The sequence below is a fragment of the Papaver somniferum genome, chromosome 5 (genome assembly GCF_003573695.1).
Source record: "Papaver somniferum cultivar HN1 chromosome 5, ASM357369v1, whole genome shotgun sequence".
In the NCBI taxonomy this organism is placed as follows: domain Eukaryota; kingdom Viridiplantae; phylum Streptophyta; class Magnoliopsida; order Ranunculales; family Papaveraceae; genus Papaver; species Papaver somniferum.
In genome coordinates this window covers 121,840,887-121,860,304 of record NC_039362.1, presented here as the reverse complement: position 1 = coordinate 121,860,304, position 19,418 = coordinate 121,840,887, and the positions used below count along the sequence as shown (strand labels likewise).

Sequence of the window (19,418 nt, the reverse complement as noted above, 5' to 3'; positions counted from 1 at the left end):
GGAAGTAACAATACTATTTAAAGTCATAAGAGAAAGTTTCTTACCTCATCTGTGTATGAGCGAAGAGCTAATAAAGTACTAGATTTCCCATTCCTGTTATAACTATCCTTTAGTTATAGCTATGAGCGAACAGAATAGTAAAAATCAATAAAGAAATATAAAATGAGTTAAAGGAGAGAAACATACCTCTTTCTCTTTCTCGGGCCAGGAGAAGACCCAAGGTTGATATGCAGCGAGATTCGCAGGAAGAATGTTTGATCCAGCAATGTAGGGACCCTTTAGCATTAAAGGAAAGACACACCATTTGTCGTCTTTGGACTGGCGAGGAGTTGTATTTTTACCAGAATGCCAGTCAATACCTTGCATAAGAATTTTGGCTTCATCAATGTTATCTTTTCTTCTTAATCGAATGCCCCAGCGAGTATTCTCCTTCTTCATGGAGATAAGTTCATAGTTTTCAAAGAAATTCGCCACTGTGTATTTCTCAGCAACTATCTCTAGGTCTGCGAATTTTGGATCTCTAAGTTCTGTGGAGTAAAGAGATCCTCTACCAGCACCACGATTAGCGAACTCTAGCATCAGACGGATGCAGTCCCCATTTAGTTGGAAAATGGCTCGCGAAAATCTCGGATGAGCGAGAATCTCATAAAATAAAGGAATGTCTGGGTTATAAAGAGGAATAGGGAGACCTGCGAGAAGTTGACCTAGCGAAATTATGATTGATTGATCATCACAATTTTGATTGGAGAAAAGCTTGACAAAAAGAATTGATTTAGCATTCACACCAGGAATTGGGGAGAGTGAAAGACCTTTATTAGCAAGATCTTTTTGGACATCTTGTAGATTCTTCTCATATCTATGACCACTTGGAGCCATGTTTAAATACAGAGTATGGGAATGTATAGAAAGTAAAAGAATTGAAGGAAGAAAAAATTACAGCAGCAGAATTTGCAGAAGAACGACAGAGTTGCAGAGATGAGAGAATAAAAATAGAAGAGAAAGTAAAAAGAAAAGTTGAAAGAGGGGGGATAAGAGTATATAAAGAAAATTTACTTCTCTAAGAAATAAACACCATTAAGACGAAGAGACGTGAGCGGTTGAAAGGTAGCGGTTACAGAAGACGTGTCAAGAAATAAATGGAAGAGATAATACGTGTGATAAATGTGGAATATGAAAAGATAAGCAGTTGCGGCATTTCTCACATCATTCTCTACTTTGCAGAGAAGATATGAGAAGAGGCAAGATGTAGGATCAGAATCTCGCAACAATTATGTCTCAGCGAAATTATCAATGGTATTGCACAATAGCGTCGCAGAACAATTTCAGAAACGACGTCAGCAAGGATCATGATAAAGATGTGATAGTCTTGCGAAGATTAGAGAGATTGCGAAATTAACATTCGTAAGGTTGCGAGAATGTCGCAAACTATATCCGAAAATAAAGGACAGATTATCTGTCATCCACTATGTATTTTCTTATAAATAGTCATTCGAGTTGTAAAGGAGGGAGAGATCTTTTTTGAGTAAGAAACAAGTAAATAGGAGAGAGAAAGTTCATAGCAGAATTCATTCTAGATTTCTTTATCTTTCTTGTAAGAACATTCAAAATTAATCAATAAAATTAAGAGTGTAAACCTAAAAATGAGTTGATCATCAATGAAATCATATAAGGGGTGTAGTGTAGGATTTCCTGCAACTACAGTAACGAAGAATTCAATGAAGTTGAAAAGCCAAGAAAATCAAGCATGGTGGATCAGAAGCTACAAAGTTTATTTATTTTGTAATCCATATGTATTGATTGTTTTGTAACTAAAATTGACAATGGGGATACTGTTAGAGCACTGCTCGGTCGAACTCGCAAGCGTTGTTATCTCAAGCTTGTTTGTCAAGTTTAGTTGATCAAAACTATATACTTGATCTCTAATCTACTTATAGATATGTCTCGGATTAGGATAGAAGTGTGCAGTTGAGCTTTAGACTTCACGACGTTCACCAATTGAAGAAGAAGATGTACTGAAGAGCTTGGAGGAACTTCAACAACAAAAGGTATGTGGAGACTAAAACTTATCTATCACTTAGAAGTCTATTCTATTATATCTTCTAAAGAGACTAAGTCGTATATCTATATAGACTTTTACATTATACACAATTGAAATTTCAAGCCGAGTTTATCTCGTTTATATTTCTCGAAATATGTGTTGGAAGATTTTAGCTTTATCTAAAGTTCATCATCTACTTGATGAGTTTAATTGGAGACAATTTATTTTTTGGAAACTAAATATTAAGTACATATGATCATGTGAAAATTACCTTGAACATCTTACATGATTTGTGTGAGGCAATCATTTGATGTTAACTTGGGAAGTTTCGTACTGATCGACTAATCATTTGAAAATTACTTGAAGCTAGTGGTATGTGTAACATTACCACTATTGTCTTCTAAGGATGTTTCAATGATTAAATGAGAGTTTAGAACGACTACCAATGCCTGGATATATCACATCATGTATACTTTGTATGTGCACTGTATAGCTCTAGTTCAGGCCCGGAACTCTTATTTGCGAACTATGTTACCTGTAAAAAGGTTTGGAGCTGTTGTTCTGTACTCTGTCTGCGAACGCCTAGACAAGGCTGAGTCTGGTACTGTTGTTCGTGTACTCTGGTTGCGAACGGCACGGCAAGGCCAAAGTCCGGAACTGTTGTTCGCGTACTTTGTTTGCGAATACAGTGGTAAAGTTCTAAAATCGGTAAGTATGAAATACATGTTCATGAACTCAGGTTCATTTACGAACTCAGTTTGCAGACTAAAGTCCCTGGAACTTCAATGAAATAAGGTACGTGAACTAGTTTTACAAACCGTGGCATTATGTTCATGAATTGGTTCTTGTATAAGTACTTTGTACAATTACAAACCAAACCTATTTTGTTTCAAATGGTTCATATATATATATATATATCAATGAGATAGTGAACATTTCAACAACTCTAGTGAAACACAATTATATTCATTTGATTATCTATCATAATTGATTGATCATCATATTTGATCTAGAAGTGTTAGATGAATGTGGCTAAACTATAAGTATTCATATGGCTAACTTTGATTAACTATTATTGAGCTAACAAGGTATACACGTTTGGGTACGGTTCATCCATATCTAAATATAGGTATATTTCATTTGTGTGTATCAAGCTAATACCATCTAACGGTGGAGATTGATTGCTTAATTTCTAAGCAGACTTAGCTTAAATCTAAAATCATGAGTTCATCTAACGGTGAATATCAATTGCTTTTTTACTAAGCTATCTTGGCTTTGATTGTAAGCAACCCTGATTTGAAAGACTATATAAAGGAGAACTTTATCATCTGGGAAACCTAATCCCGACACTCTCGTGTGTTCTAGTTGCAAACTAGAGTCGATTCTCCTTTAACCTAGGTTTTCCAAAACCATTAATAGGTTAACGCTTGAAGACTTCATTTGGGATTCGTGAAGCCAGATCCAACTATTTTCTCTACAGTTGTGTATTCTGAAATTACTTGTTCTATCGTATTGAGTTTTATCTTATCTAAGATTTACTCGAGATTTATCTCCGATAGGTAAGATACAAAAAGTGATCACAACAGTTCTTCGTCTTAGACTCTTGTGATTCCGCAATAACTTCTTCTGTTAATCAGTTAGGTTATTGTGAGGTGACTAATATTTCTAGGCTGCTCTTCGGGAGTATAATACCGTATTATTAGTTGAGATTCCTGTTCACCTTGATTTATCTAAAGACGGAAAAAAAACCATAATAGACATATCTTTGGGAGACAAATTTGTTTATGAGTCTTCAACTTTGGTTCGTAGCAACTCTTAGTTGTGGGTGAGATCAGCTACGAGAATCACGTGCGCAGAGTCCTATTGGGATTCAAGAGGCGTAAGGAACGCGACTGTAACTGAATCGGTGTGAGACTTGGTTAGGGCTCAACTACATTCCAGTCAGAAGTTAACTTGTAGTAGGATAGAGTCTGTAGCGGCTTAATACAATGTGGTATTCAAATCTGGACTAGATCCCGGGGTGTTTCTGCATTTGCGGCTTCCTCGTTAACAAAATTTCTATTGTCCGTGTTATTTTATTTTCCGTATTATATTTGTTTATATAATTGAAATATCATAGGTTGCGCATAGTTCAATCACACTTGAAAAATCTGGTCTTGTTTGTTGGATAGAACTTGGTTGGCACTCGGAAATTGGTCTTTGGTACCATCCGAGTTATTCTCATATCAATCAGTCTCACGGATTTCTATCTAGTTGATTTACTTATTGTATTGAGAAAGAGATAAAGATCTTTGATATCTTTCTTGATTGAGTCTCGCTTTTAAGTTGGTGCTCTCAGAATTATATTGGAGTTTAGTCCATACAGATTTCCGAACGAAATATTGGGTGTGGTTGTTATACCCCCGCGTTTTCACCTTTGGCACAAGAAAGATCAGTGCATGCTTTCAACAATGGACTAATCTAAGTGAGAAGCTATCAATAGGCTTGCAATGGCCTATGTGCAAGTCCAGGGAATGTCGTATGCCTGGACAAGACTCGGAAGCCAGTGATGCATGTGAAAATGCATCGGAAATAGCCTTTAAGGCTTTATACCCTTTGTAGAACAAGGGTAAGTTGGAATAGTGTGGAAGCTAAGTTAAAAGCAACATGCTTCCTAAGCATGCTTGGAAGGGAAAATAGACGTGCATTTTTCTGGCGGGAAGTTATGGCATGCGTGCCCTGGAGCGTTACATGTTCTTGTTCTTGTTGAATTCATATCTTGAAAGATAGATTACAAGTTTCTTACTTATTAGAATTCGGATTGTGATAATTCGGATACAACTATATTGATCTTGGATATTGATTTTTGAGATCGTCCAAGAACTCTTTTACACAACCAGGTGCACGGACCTTTGGTATATATATATATTGATTGTGGAAGAGAAAGAGAAAAACTTTATATAAAATCTGATTCAAGGGTCTTTACCTTGATATACTTGTGATTGTATTAGGTCTTGTCCATTCAGGTTCCGAACGAAAAAATTGATGGTGTACTTGATATCCTCTTCTTTTCTGACTATCATTTAGGGATACTCCTAAAGTCAACATGTTAATGCTAGCTAAGGTTTCTTGGAGATTAATTAATAAATGAACCCGACTCACTCTGGGAAGCCTTATTAAAATCTAAGTATTTTGGTAAGAAATATGCTATGAGGGTCAAATCATCTAATACAAGCTCTTGGATTTGGAAATGCTCAAATAAGTGTATGAAACTGGTTGATCAAAAATGTATTTCGATAGTGGGTGATGATAAAAGTATCTGAATTTGTGAAGATAATTGAACACCAGGACTTGGAAGCAAGTTATATACCATAACTCAACAAATAACTCTATAACACTTAAAGATAATCTTATTGATCAAGTCAATAAAAAACGATTTTTTTCTATGATTAAATAATTGTTTCCTAAATATGTAAGATTAATATGTTTTCATAATCTAAATTTTATTATCTAATACAAGTTGTTGGATTTGGAAATGCTCAAATAAGGGTCTGAAACTGGTTGATCAAAAACGTATTTCGAAAGTGGGTGATGATAAAAGTATCTGAATTTGTGAAGATAATTGAATACCAGGACTTGGAAGCAAGTTATATACCATAAATCAACAAACAACTCTATAACACTTAAAGATAATCTTATTGATCAAGTCAATAAAAAACGATTTGTTTTTACAATTAAATAATTGTTTCCTAAATCTGTAGGAGCATAAATTTGTAAGATTAACATGTTCTCATAATCTGAATTTTATTAAAAAAAGATAAATTAAGATGGAACTTAACTTTTTCAAGAGAATTCACAGTAAAATCCATGTACAATAAACTAAATAAATCAGGAATTAACTCCTCTAACTTATCCTTAAATGATTCTTTCTGGAAATATCTGTGGAAATCAATAGTATCATAAAGAATTGGATTTTTTTTTTCTTCTTTGAAATGCTCGCAAAGTGCCTTATCTACTGATTCTAAATAATATGGGATTGTTAAAGATGTTACTCCTCTTCATACATTTTGTTGTGAAGAAGAAGGAATTTTATAACATATGTTCTTTCATTGTTCTTATGCCAAAACAGTTTGGGCATTAGCACCAAATCCTTTACATGTTCAGTTTAGTACTTCAACCAACTTTCCGGACATCTGTAAGAATTGGATGCAAAGGCCAAGGGAAAAAAAATCGGTAGAACTTGCCTTAACCAAAATATGGTTCATTTGTAAAGAAATATGCATTAAAGGCTTTTCCGAAAAAAAAAAAAACACCAATGCATTGGGAATTCAGAGATACTTACAACTCTGGTCTACGAAATTTTTCTTAAAAAGGGCATCAGGCAGGAAACTAGGGAGGGAAATGCACACTGGAAAGCACCAGACAAACAAAATAACAAAATAACCGTAGATGCAGCCTGGATTGCAGAGAATAAACCTTCAACAATTTCAGTATTGAAGGTGATTATGAATGTTAAAATTTGAATGGGAAAGAAACATTCATCTCTGTGCGATAGAGCTATTTTAGAGGAAGCAGATAAGATAGCTAAATCATGCTATAATCTTCAAGGTTCTCATTTTGTCACAAAATTAGTAATATTGCAGCTGACATCTTAGCAAAGAAGATAATTTTCTTTTTTATTGTAATCTTAATTGGGATGGTATTCCCTCACTTTGTATTGTTCAAAAACTCTCCGTAGATAAATCTTGTATTTGGAGTGTTAACAAGTCCCTCTCCGTATTAGATGACTCTAGTTTCAATAGATTCTAATTTATTTTTTAAAAGAACAAATAAAAAATATTTGGACAAGTGTTTGGCTCTGGGTTATGGCTTTCACGATGTTTGGCGAGCTTGGTGAAGAAACAATGGGTTTACTTAAGAGGCTGCATAATCATTTGTCTAGGTTTGATATTGGTGCTAAGAAATATAATTTCTTTTTTCACAGATTAAGAATTGCAATTCAGAAGGGTGTTGGAGCCCAGCCTGTAGTTAGGATTCCAACTAGTTTCTTGACGTCTGTTGATGTTTGATATTTAACAATCTCAGTATTTTTTAATTGTCAAATAATAGTAATTATTATAGAAAATATTATTTTCTATTCTTATTCGGATGCAAGAACATTTAAATTTTGGATACGGGACGTCGTTAAACTTCGCATGATACACCTAAACCCTCCTCCCTTTCCCAAAAAAAAAAAAAAAAAAAAAAAAAAGATTACCTTGAGGAAAAAGACACAACATAAGAAAGCAGAGAAAAAAAAGTGAATAGAATCTAACTCTATATAGCTCTATATCATTAGAACTGCATTATCTTTTTCTGTTCAAATATACCTACTGCACCAAAATTCAGTGGACCAATATACCTACTGCACGAAGCAGCTGTGGACCAAAAGAAACAACAAGAGGTTGATTATCTATTAAAGAACTCCAGTACTGATTAATATGAACACCTTAATGCATGAAAAAAGAAAAAAAAGAATAATTGATGATCATTTCTTATATATTCCATGTAATCATGTTGTGCTGTGGTTGCAGTCTTGGTTTGAAAGTGAGATAAGTATCGATGCTTTAGAAGTAGCTAGAAGAGAAGGAAGGCTTAAATGTGTACAGCCAACACGCTTACACTTGTCAACTTTCGGTAAAGATGACTAAATTGAGACAGAAGGAGTAGGCAAAAAGAGAAAGAAGTGAGATTGAATTGAACCCCACTGCTGTCTGTGTTTCTTTCTTCAAAATTTCAAACAAAGGAAGACTTGGAACCACTTTGGAAGAAGATTAGTGTATGAGCTGTTTACACGAGTCATTTAAGGTACTGTTCTAGTCCGAGCAAAAAGATGATATTTTGTATCCTTTTTGAACAAAAATAAATTTCATCCTTGGAAGAAAAAGTGAACGCAAATCCGACCAAGTGGGAGTGGGATCTAGTTAAATTTGGAAAAATTGGCTTCTGGCAGGACAGTATCTCTGAAACCCTTGGCTGGTCCTGGTGACACTGTTCGTAGGATCTTACACATTACCGGAAATCATTTGTTGATGGGTTTTGCTACAAGTATTCTTGCGTATCTTGGATCTTTAGTTACCTGCTGCATATGAATCTTTGTGTTCAATAATTGTGTGCGTCATTGCAAATCGCAGTGGCATCGAATGGTTGTGGTCCCTTGGAGACTGGAGTGGCAGATCCATGGGGGTAGGGTGGAATGGATCAAATGCGTTTCTAGACTTTCAACCGAAGACCCAAGTTGTCCATTCTTGAACGACTAGATTAACATTGTTAACGGAGGGTGTCGGATTACTGGACATAAAAATTCATATAAGATAGAGGATTCTCTATTTATCTCGTATGGGTTTTCGTACCCTCCCTAATAAACTGGTATTCCATTAGTAGTCATGGACTAGATAATTGCAAAAGATATCAGTCATGGAAAACTTCACTCACTCACCCATACAGATAGATCCCTGAATAACATAACCACCGGCACTGCTAAACTGAAAAGAAAAAACGCATATGAATAAATAATTTAATGATCGAATAAAAATGGCATATTTCTTTTTCGGACATTTATGTAACAAGATCGAATTAAATATAAGCGCTCATTTGGTTTTCCAAGGGCCCTAAAACATCAAGTTTCTGGCTGCTTTCAAGAGTGAGAGAGGGACATGATTAAAAATAATGAAACTGATTAAAGACTACTCATGACAAATAATGAGATACTTAAGTTAGCGCACCAAGTCAAGTGGCAACTGATAAGGGTGTTTAGGCCCCCAGCCATCCAAATCAGTATCGGTGTCGATAATAAAAGCTTAATTGATTGCAAGTTCATTTTACTACAACGTGTTGTGGCCGCAATGCATCCAAGATGGTCCACGGATTAGTAGTACCTTGAACGAGACAGTGGGTTATTACGTTTGCAGCGCCGGGCATTTGTATAATATCAGCAAGTTTCATTATTCATAATCTTACTTTCTATACATGAATTTACATAAGTACGTCGTATTTATCTGACTAATATTACAAACAAAATACTAAGGTAGCATTAAGCATGGACAACGATTATTTAGCACCCACAGCTTCTTCAGACGGAAAATTAATGTGTCTCAGTATGTATGGAATCTCAGCTTTGTATAATCCTCCCACAGAGAAAATTGAACTAGCATAACAGAACAATGCTTATTGAGTATCATCATCTAAATTGCTTTCTCGATGAGAAGCCAATCAATCAGACACTCTTTAAACTGATGTTCTACAATCTGCTTTACCAAAACCAACTCTACGATTAACAACATCAAATTCCACCCATAGATTTTGCTGATGAAAGTTCCCTATAATATTGCTTGGAATACCAAGCATATCTGACCGTCCAATGCCTAAACACCCTACTCCATTACCTACATCACTTAACACCCGATCACTACTCACAACAATCTCTACTCCTTTATCAAACACAAATACCATATCTCCTATCGACCGTCCGATTTTCATCACATCACCATGAAAACACAAATCCAACGTGTTCTCATAAACATACCCTTTCTTCCATTTTCCTGGTCCCACCAATCTTAATACCTCTTCCTTAATTTTATCGTACGCCTCATCCACTAGATAACTGTATTCTGACCCGGAATCAATGATCGTTTGACCCGCTCCATTTGGACTCGGTCGGAAAACAGAACTCGGAATGTTTAACTTTCTCCCACCGATTTTCACATCTACCATTCCAACGGTGTAAGCAGCTGGGTCAAGATTCGGCATGCGTTGACTTTGGGCATGGCCGAAAGTCAAAAGGTTAACATATTGAAACCCACGGGAGTTTGGGTTGTCTCCGAGAATGAACATACCGGTGGAAGGCGGCCCTTTTGCCGGAACATGATGTGGAGGAACACAGTAGGAGAATTTAGTAACTTTAGTCTGAGATGCAAATGACAACCTTCCTAAATTCATACCAAGAATACCTTGACTATCTCTGGTTTCACGAGTACAACCGAGGATCAAAGGTGGTGTAGATTGAGAACTTGAAAGAGAGATTTTCTCACGGACGAGATTGCCTTCAGCTAATGTCCCATCAGCATAGAAATAAGAGTAGTGACAATGAAGATTTTGATCACAATCAGTTGGAAGTGAAAAATCTGGAATTCTTGGTTTGCAAAGTGGGTGATTACAAGGAAGTAACGAGAATGAAGAAGATAGAGATGGATCAAAAGCTGCAGAAGGATTTGGTTTTGGTTTTGGTTTTGGTGGTGGGGGGAATTTTTTGTTACATTTAATCCAAGATAATTGACTGCCTGTATCAAGAACCATTTCTTGAGTTTGTGGTGGTGTTCCGATTGGTAATGAAACTACTAAAGCCATTGTGTATTTGAATGACGATTTGTATGGAAATGGGTTTTTCTTGATTAGTTTCTTTTTTCCTACAGTAGAAGATGAAGCTGCTAGAGAAGGTAGAAGAGTAGTACTAGTTTTTGTTGTTGCAGAAGAGGCATGAGATCGTTTATTTAGAGACAGAGTAAAAGAAAGATAATTTTTTGAAGAAGATGGTGATGTAGAATTGTTTTTCCCAAGGTTTTGGACGGGTTTAGATTTAAAACTAGTACTATTTTTTGATGACGATGATTGAGCTGATGATGAAGAAGAAGATGATTTAGTAGAATTGGTTTTGCCATGGTTCTGAAAGGGTTTATCAGTACTATTCTGTGATGAAGATTGATCAGTTGAGATAGATGATACTGAAGAAGAAAGAAACAGAAAGAAGACAATTAGTATTGGTTTAAAACAGAGATTCGCCATGATCGGAGGTAGCTAGAAGAAGATGAGAAACAGAGAGAAAAGAGGTTGAGGGGTTTATGAAGTTAGCTGGAGTGTAGGGGGCTTTATAAACAACTGTTATTCAAAAGGGACGGAAAGGAAAAGAGATTAAAAACGCGTTAACAACAAACAAATTTTGAAAGGATTAGTTATAGTCTGAGTTAGCAAAAGCAAGGAATGATATTTATGGGTATCATATCATCAGACTGATTGGTCCACTAAAGAAATTAAATTCGCGTTCGTGTACATTAAATCAGTGATGCTTTATGATGGAGTAGTTGATTTTGATTAAAACTCTGTCCTAATCTAAATTAACTACTCAGCAGCGAGTACTGACTAGCAAGTCTGCTCACTGCTGGCCCTGCTGAAAGCTTTTTCCGTAGCTACCCTACCTGTGTTTTGATTAGAGGTGTGTGTTAGTTTGATTTTTAAGTGGTTTAGTGCAAATGAAGAGTCACACTCTTGAGTCAATATGAGTTAGCACTCAGCATAGCAGTGTGTCTTATTTTAATATATCACCATTTCCCAAGAAAATGGAGTACGTATTTTATTTGAATTTTCTTTTCACATTGACATATACTAACAGTACCTACACTATTGTGGTTTGTTTGTTCTTTAAACCCGATTATCTGCACATTAGTCAGCGACGACAAAGATTTTTACCACTCTCTAAACCCGATTATTCTGAAGTTTAAATATTTTATGTAGGCTTCGTGGATATGAGAACGTAATCGAGTTAAAAATCACGTGAATGTGAATCGAAAGCATAACCATAACAAGTATGTTGCTTGCAATATTGCGTCAAACTTAAAGAACAAAGGCAGAAAAACAGCTAGCTATCCTAATCCTTTCGTCAGTTAGATCATTGAGGTTTAGCCAACACGTTTTCGGTCGTCACCTTCCAGTTAGGTAAAATATATCGTGATCCCTCAACTGTGATTATCCATATTCCATCATCGTAATCATTTTTACTTGGAGGAAACTATTTGTTTTTCTCCGTGACACATATACCATCTAAAGATATCAGAAGCACAGATATTTTGTGGTATGAATTTTGATTTGCACGTTTAGATATCAGAAACAGAAATTAGAAGAAAATATATTTTGCTTCCTTAAAATTCAAGGTTATTTTTTTTCTAAAAATTATTCTGAAATATTATTTTGCTAATGGACCTAAAATGGTGATGGAATAATCGGATCGGAATCAAAATAGGGATGACTCACACTTTCACAAGCCACTTTTGTATTTTATTTGAATACATAAATAGGCTGAAGTGCTGCATTCCAGTTTTATGCTTTTGTTGATGGAAGAACGACAATAATAGAGGTTGTTAATTTATACCACTACTAAGCTAATTTTAATGATTATCTACATCTATATACATTTCTTTCCCTTTAAACTGCAAACCGACTGTTGACCATTAAGATACTCAACGTTGGACCCATCAATTTGTTGGTCATATCAATCAAACTAAACAATATTCCTTGGATAGGAGCTACTGAGGGCCTCATAGGGATAATTGTCGTGTCGTGCCTGAGCTGAAGTTCTAGCTCCGTCCCTGCGCATGCATGACCCATTTTATTAATTAAGTTTGTCATAGGCACTCCGAAACGTCACTTCCGTCCTTGTTTATGGAGAGGAGCAAGGATAAAATAGTCACCACACGTAATAATCTTTTCTTTCTCTTTTTAAACACGCCACAAAAACTATAGACGGTGCAAGTTGAAGCTGCAAAAAAGCTCGAAAAAGTTCAAACAGAGGAAGCGTGATTCAATATGGTTCACAAGGTCGACTTATATGATGTTTTCAAAAGATAGATTTTGGTCACGGAAGTGTCTACATGTGTCATATAGTTATTTGTAGATACATGATGATGATGAGCCATTAATGAACTAAGATAATAGAAAAAGAAGATATGTCTATTAAACGGAGAGATGCACGCATATCATATACATAGACAGACGTACGTCAATTTCACGTTTCTTATATGATCCAGCAGCTACTGTAGTTGAAGACACAGTTTTGACTGACCGTTGCTTGCATGCATATATCTGGAAAGTAAAGGCATTGTCATAAGAACTACAGAGGTGGTTCAACCTCTCCTGTCGGGGGAGTCAGGAGCCAATTAAGAGTATCATATTTGTGTGTTGCATTAAGATAAGCAGGTCGACCAAGCGGGGTCTAACAAACTATTTGAGAGCAATATACTTTGTGAATATACCCCGCATTCTTATGATTGTGCTTTATCCAAAGAGTAAATAAATAATCTTATGATTGTACCATTACAAATTAAAACTGAAAAATTTGCTGTCCGCGGTGTGAAATTTACAAACCACCTAAAAAATCCATGTCCAAGGGGGACCTTTTTTGTTTTTGTTTTTTTTTTTAAAATTATTTATGTAGGAAATACCACGTGGTCCTAAAAATAATATATTAGAGTGAGTTTAGTCTAGGTGACCTAGTCTACTTGGTCCTTTTATAAAATATATATTATTGTTTGGTCTTAGAAGTAATAATTTGGTCCTAGGGTGGACAATATCCACGCGGGATGACGTCATGGATGATGTAATTGTCAAATGGTAGTGGCAGAAATACCCTTTTAATTGAGATTATATATATACTCATTATTAGGAGAGAAGAGAATAATTTTCAGATTTATTTTCTCTTACCTCTATTTTTCCAGATCTACTTTTTTTTTTTCTTCTTTTTTCTTTCTCTTTTTTCTTTCTGCTGCTACTGTTGAAGATTAAAGATGAAGATTTATTTTTAAAGATTGATTTGATTTGATTATAGAGACCCATTTATTTTTTGATTACAAAGATTTTGATTTTTGAGTACGAAAATCTTGATTTGATTATGAAAATCGAAGATGAACTCATGTTGAAGATGATGATGATGACGACGAAGAAGATGAAGATTTGTGTGTTTTTTCGTCGGTTTTGTTGCTGCTGTTGTTGAAGATGAATGACGACGATGATTTTGATGAAGTTCATTGTTGTTGTTGTTGTTGTTGAAGATGACGAAGAATTTATTTCTGCTGCTGTTGAAGACGACGAAGATGATGAAGATGATGATGCTGCAGTTCATTCTAGAAATGAACTCTGTTTTTTTACGTTTTTATATGGAGTTCATTTCTGGAATGAACTATTTATTTTAGGTTTTTATATGGAGTTCATTTCTGGAATGAACTTTGGTTATTTTAGGTTTTTATATGGAGTTCATTTCTGGAATGAACTCTGGTTATTTTAGGTTTTTATATGGAGTTCATTTCTAGAATGAACTATGTTTTTTTAGGTTTTTGTATGGAGTTCATTTCTGGAATGAACTCTGGTTTTTTTAGGTTTTTATATGGAGTTCATTTCTGGAATGAACTCTGGTTTATGTAGGTGATTTCTGAAAAAATAAGTAAAAATTAACAGGAGTTCATTTTGACGAATGAACTGCTACAAAAAAATAAGTCGAAATTAACACGGAAGAGTACTTTGGACCATTTAATATTTTTAAATAATTATGGACCAAACAGTAAAGGCGTTTACCTAACAAACATGGGACCACCTAAAAAAAGACCAAACGATTATTTTCCCTATTTATTACTCATCATCAACAAAAAGAAGTTTACAAGAATTGGATGGGAGTCTCGCAACGCCATATCAGCTGGTCTCAACGCCAAGCCATCATCGGATATAGCCCTAAACCTACTTCTTTCCTTGCTGGGACTCCTGCACGATAACACATATCAGCAAAGGTGTCACGAATAAGGTCATGACGTAATTTGAGACCTATCCCTTTAGTACAGTGTACAACATGATCCCCATAAATATCCATCTCCCATCCACATGCAGAACATACATCACCCTCCATAAAAAGGGGGATACCCAATCTATAACGCACTACCGATCGAAACTGCCTAGGCCCAATATGTTAGTTCAGTCCATGATCGAATTTTTATAGTGGTAAATAGAGTTGTCGTTCACTCGGACTTGATGAGATTGATTTTAAGAATTAATAAATTAAAATAAAAGAAAAATATATACAAAAAAATGTCACGGGATGAAGAATTTATTGGGACTCAGGATTTCACTGTTTTTCATGTTCATGGGGTTCAGAAATTAATTGTAGACATTTATAGCTCCACACAAAGGAAATACCAACTCTATTCTTTGCCAAAGTAGATTTCATAAAATGTTACGCGTAGGTCATAAGCATGGCGCATCAAAATTACCTAGAACTAAGCATGCTCCATCAAACAAAGTCACGAGTAATTAATAGAAATCATAATTCATTAAAAATCAAAGCAAATAGTAAATAAACAATGAATTAAGTTACCCCAATGGTGAAATCCATCTTCCTCCGTTGTCCCAATGTTGGGTTTTAGCTCCTCATATTGTAGACACGCTCAAAGGATAATTTATTTCTCAAAAAGGTGTTTACAAATGATGAAAATGAGAGAAAATGATTAAAACCGGGTTTGTAACAAATAAAATTGTTAGAAACCAAACTGTTACAGAGAACGATAAATGATAACTGTGACTGTCACTGTAGCACTACGACCCTCCAGTGTTGTGTCGTTGTCACTGTAGATGAACGACAATTCTTTAGGGTCTTATGTTCTTCGTTCTCTTCTTCAATGGCAGCAGCAGAGACAAGCTCTGCAACTCTATTTCTCACCCTTTTTCGTCCCCTAACTCTCCATCCCCCTTCCATGTAATCCCAGCAGCCTATATATACCCCACAGAGACAAGAATATTCGCTCATTACTCCGGAAAATCTTTCCATAGCTCGGCAGTAAATAAAAATAATCTCGGACAATTTTCTTTCCTTTCTCGCCTCTTCATGCGTCTGCAGCTGTATGATTCGTGTAAAAATACTCCAAATACATCCAGTCATCATCCAGAAGTGTCAAACACGCATCAGTCACACGAAAATCACTTGATCATATACTCAAAACTCGGAATGGACTAACCAAACCCGAGATCCCCTGATTTCTTCAACGCGGGAATCTAGCCAATTCTATCCGACAAAATAAGCCATACCAGGCCTGTTAAGACCAGTCACATCATCCCAACAATTCCCAGCCACTGAGTCTCATGAAATCACGTCAAATTCTTGATTCTAAACTCTGGCAGTTCACTGCTCCATTTTCCCGCCAAAAACTCGAATTTGAAATGTATAGGATGAAGTGCCCCAATCCAAAATATGGTCGCCTTTAACATCTGGGATGCCTGGGGTGCCTTTATCCAGAATGAGGGTGCCTTTAGTAATTTTCTCTGGGGGTCCAAATAGCACTTTTCGAGCAACTTTTTCTGAAAATGTTTATTTCCAAAAATACCTAAAAATACATAAAAACACAATATTAGTACAAAAATCGAGTTCCAAAAATACCACCATTGAGGACAATTCAGACACAAAAATGTGTCTATCAGTCCATCAATGGGTACAACCAACAAATAGTCTTGAGCGTGCTTAGTCTTGTTGTATTGCAGTAAAACCGTATCGCGTGCAGACATAACAAAGCTAGTGGGAATTTTCTTCATCACAGCATCAAAGTATTTAATCGTCAAAGAGCTCATAGAAAGGGGGGCGATATCATTAATGCTAAGCGGTGAGTCTACAATACCACATACCTGGTTATAAGCACTAAACGCACGTCCAAGACTGGGGATCAAACCATCCACATAGGAGTGCCGCAAGATATTACGCTGCTGAGAAATTTTCTGTGTACAATATGCCATATAACAGTATTGCATCGTGTCTTTCATGGTGTAAACTCCCATCCCCCCGTGTTTGATAGGAAGAGTAACTATTCTCTGTTGAAGCAACCAAAGCCAGGCCCATCACCTATAAGAAGTTGTCGTAAGTATTCGAACAAGTTCTCATCATACAAAAGTTGAGCATCAAACAAGTATTCAGGCTTAGTCGTGCGCATAGAAAAGTAGAGTCTGGAGACTCCACTGCAGTTTCGTAGGAGTAAAAGCTCACACTGCAGATCCTTAAGCTTCTTAATACCCAAAGTCTTATGCACCCTACTAACAACCAAATCCTTGCAAAATTGTAGATCTGAACTAACCGGGCCACCAAGTAACTTCACACCTTTCGCTGGCTTGCTAATCCCATCAAGAAACACCCCTGGAGCTAAACCCCTAGCGTCAACCACAGGCCAATAAATCTCCGTCTTAGATATATTGAGGTGCAAACCTAGAGAAGGACCCTGTTGTTGATTTATTTGTAGGGCTTTCGAGACCATCATAGTATCACCAATCAGTGTTCCGTCGTCAAGATACCAGGCCCGAATCTCCAAAGTACATTGCTCAGCAATTTTTCGAACAAGTGGGTGGAGTGTTAGAGAAAATAGGAGGGGACTCAATAAGCTCCAAAGTACATTCTCTGTACACCCTGCGCAGAGAATAAAGTATGATCCAAATAATAAAGATGCGCAGGATTGGAATAGAAAAACTCCACCCGATAAGCAATAGAGGGGAAATGTAATCTAACTTCCTTGAGCATAGCAGACCTGTCGATTAGGTTAAAAGCATTAGAGAAATCCACCATTAGCATCGTACGCGAATCAGTCTCGCCATACACTTATAACAAACGATTAGACGAGTGAATAATATATTCACCACCATACTGCACACCAACACCAAACTGATAGCCGCTTAAATAGGCTTCCATTTATTTCCCCACATGAGTGGCTGCGACTTTAGATACCAATCTTCTCCAAACAATGCCTACTGCTATAGGGCGTAAACCTCCACCTGGTTTTAACAAAGGTGTGACTGGTGCAGACGCAATGAACACTCCCAACTCAGGTGGGCAATTACCAGCCAACCAAATATCCACAATTTCTGTTATAGAGGATACCAACTCGTCTACCATAGCCGCTGCATCACCACTAAGTGCGTTAATCAGATGTTGAGCGTGCAAACCATCTCTTCCACAAGAAGCACCCTTTGGGAAGCTTCTAATCCTCTCCAAAACTAAATCATGAGTAGCAGTAAGTGCAGATTGGGTGAGGGGAATGGAGGGGATTACCGGTGGTCTGGCATGTGGATGTTTTCTCTGCAAACCAACCAAAGTATCGGCGTTAGCTGGTGCAACACCACCAGAAGTAAGTGTATGGATGGCTGAATTGTTTAATGATCCCCCTCAACAATTGGAAAGAGTTAGATTGGAGGAACAAACCAGTGCATAGAGGAATTGTTTGTTTTATCCCATTAAGTAAGCTCATAAACAATAGAATTACAAAAACGAGGTTGGAAAGTAAATAAACATGCAACCAAACTGGAAGAAAAATATTGAATATCCTTAAAAATAACATCGATCCTTTCTAGAATCCCCATCAAACACACCAGAGGAAAATTGGTCGATGTGATCCTTAGCATCACTTTCAATGATGATATGAGTCAACTTTTGCTCCAAATCTTTCTTCAAAACTTCCCAATAGCTTTGGCTCCAGCTTCTTCAACAGAGTTAACTTCGAAAACCATAGAGGAACAAATGAAAGTTGTTCTCGAAAAATCTCTCATCACATAGCCTGCATCATTGTTCCCAGTTAAATCACCAAATGTACCATCAGTATTACATTTTATCCAACCAGTAGTGGTGGTGGTGGTGTGTAACACCCCGTGTTTTTAGCATGGAGCATGCTAAAAGATACGCCATGGACTGAGATGAAGCTTCATCCAAAGCTTCTGTTGCGTAGGAAAAGGAACATTGGCCCTTGGCCAATATGTTGACAATGTTCAGTCAACATGCATGGACATCGGGTTGGCAGCGGACAACCAACATGGTCGGGTACATGGCAACGACCATGAATAGTAAAAGTGGGGAGTTGATGAATGATTTTTCCTCCCCTAATCAAAGTTGTAAAAATGTTAAGTTAACATATATAGGGAGGGGTACTTGGTTGAAGGTGCATATACAGACTATGCACAAAGTAAGATAGCCTTAGAGATGTACAATCATCATGGCTGGACATTGGAGTGGTCTATGGGCCAAAGACGGAAGTACATCCATCACGGCCCTTCACGGGACTTGGCTCAGGAAATGTTCATCCGTCATGGCCGGACATTAGAACTGACCTGTGATTTCTGAGCACCTGGTATGAGACTTTTGCTCAGGAAATCCAAACCGAAGAGATTGTCCACAATAGTTTTTGTTTTGAATTTCGGGGACGAAATTCTTTAAAGGGGTGAATAAAGTAACACCCCGTGTTTTTAGCATGGCGCATGCTAAAGGATGCGCCATGGCCTGAGATGAAGCTTCATCCGAAGCTACCGCTGTATAGGAAAAGGAACATTGTCCCTTGGCCAATACATTGACAATGTTCAGTCAACATGGCTGAACATCGGGTTGGCAGCGGACAGCCAACATGGTCGGGTACATGGCAGCGACCATGAATAGTAAAAGTGGGGAGTTGATGAATGATTTTTCCTCCCCTAATCAAAGTTGTAAAAATGTTAAGTTAACATATATAGGGAGGGATACTTGGTTGAAGGTGCATATACGGACCATGCACAAAGTAAGATAACCTTAGAGATGTACAACCATCACGGCTGGACA

The 19,418-nt window shown here is 36.8% G+C and overlaps 1 protein-coding gene across 1 annotated transcript; it reads right to left on the bottom strand.

The window, feature by feature from the left end:
- Window positions 1-8,976: 8,976 nt before the first annotated feature.
- Window positions 8,977-10,973, bottom strand: LOC113282538 (aspartic proteinase PCS1-like). The gene has a single exon (XM_026531562.1). The coding sequence runs from the start codon at window positions 10,835-10,837 to the stop codon at window positions 9,284-9,286; it is 1,554 nt and encodes a 517-aa protein (XP_026387347.1). The 5' UTR covers window positions 10,838-10,973; the 3' UTR covers window positions 8,977-9,283.
- Between the last annotated feature and the right edge of the window lie 8,445 nt (window positions 10,974-19,418).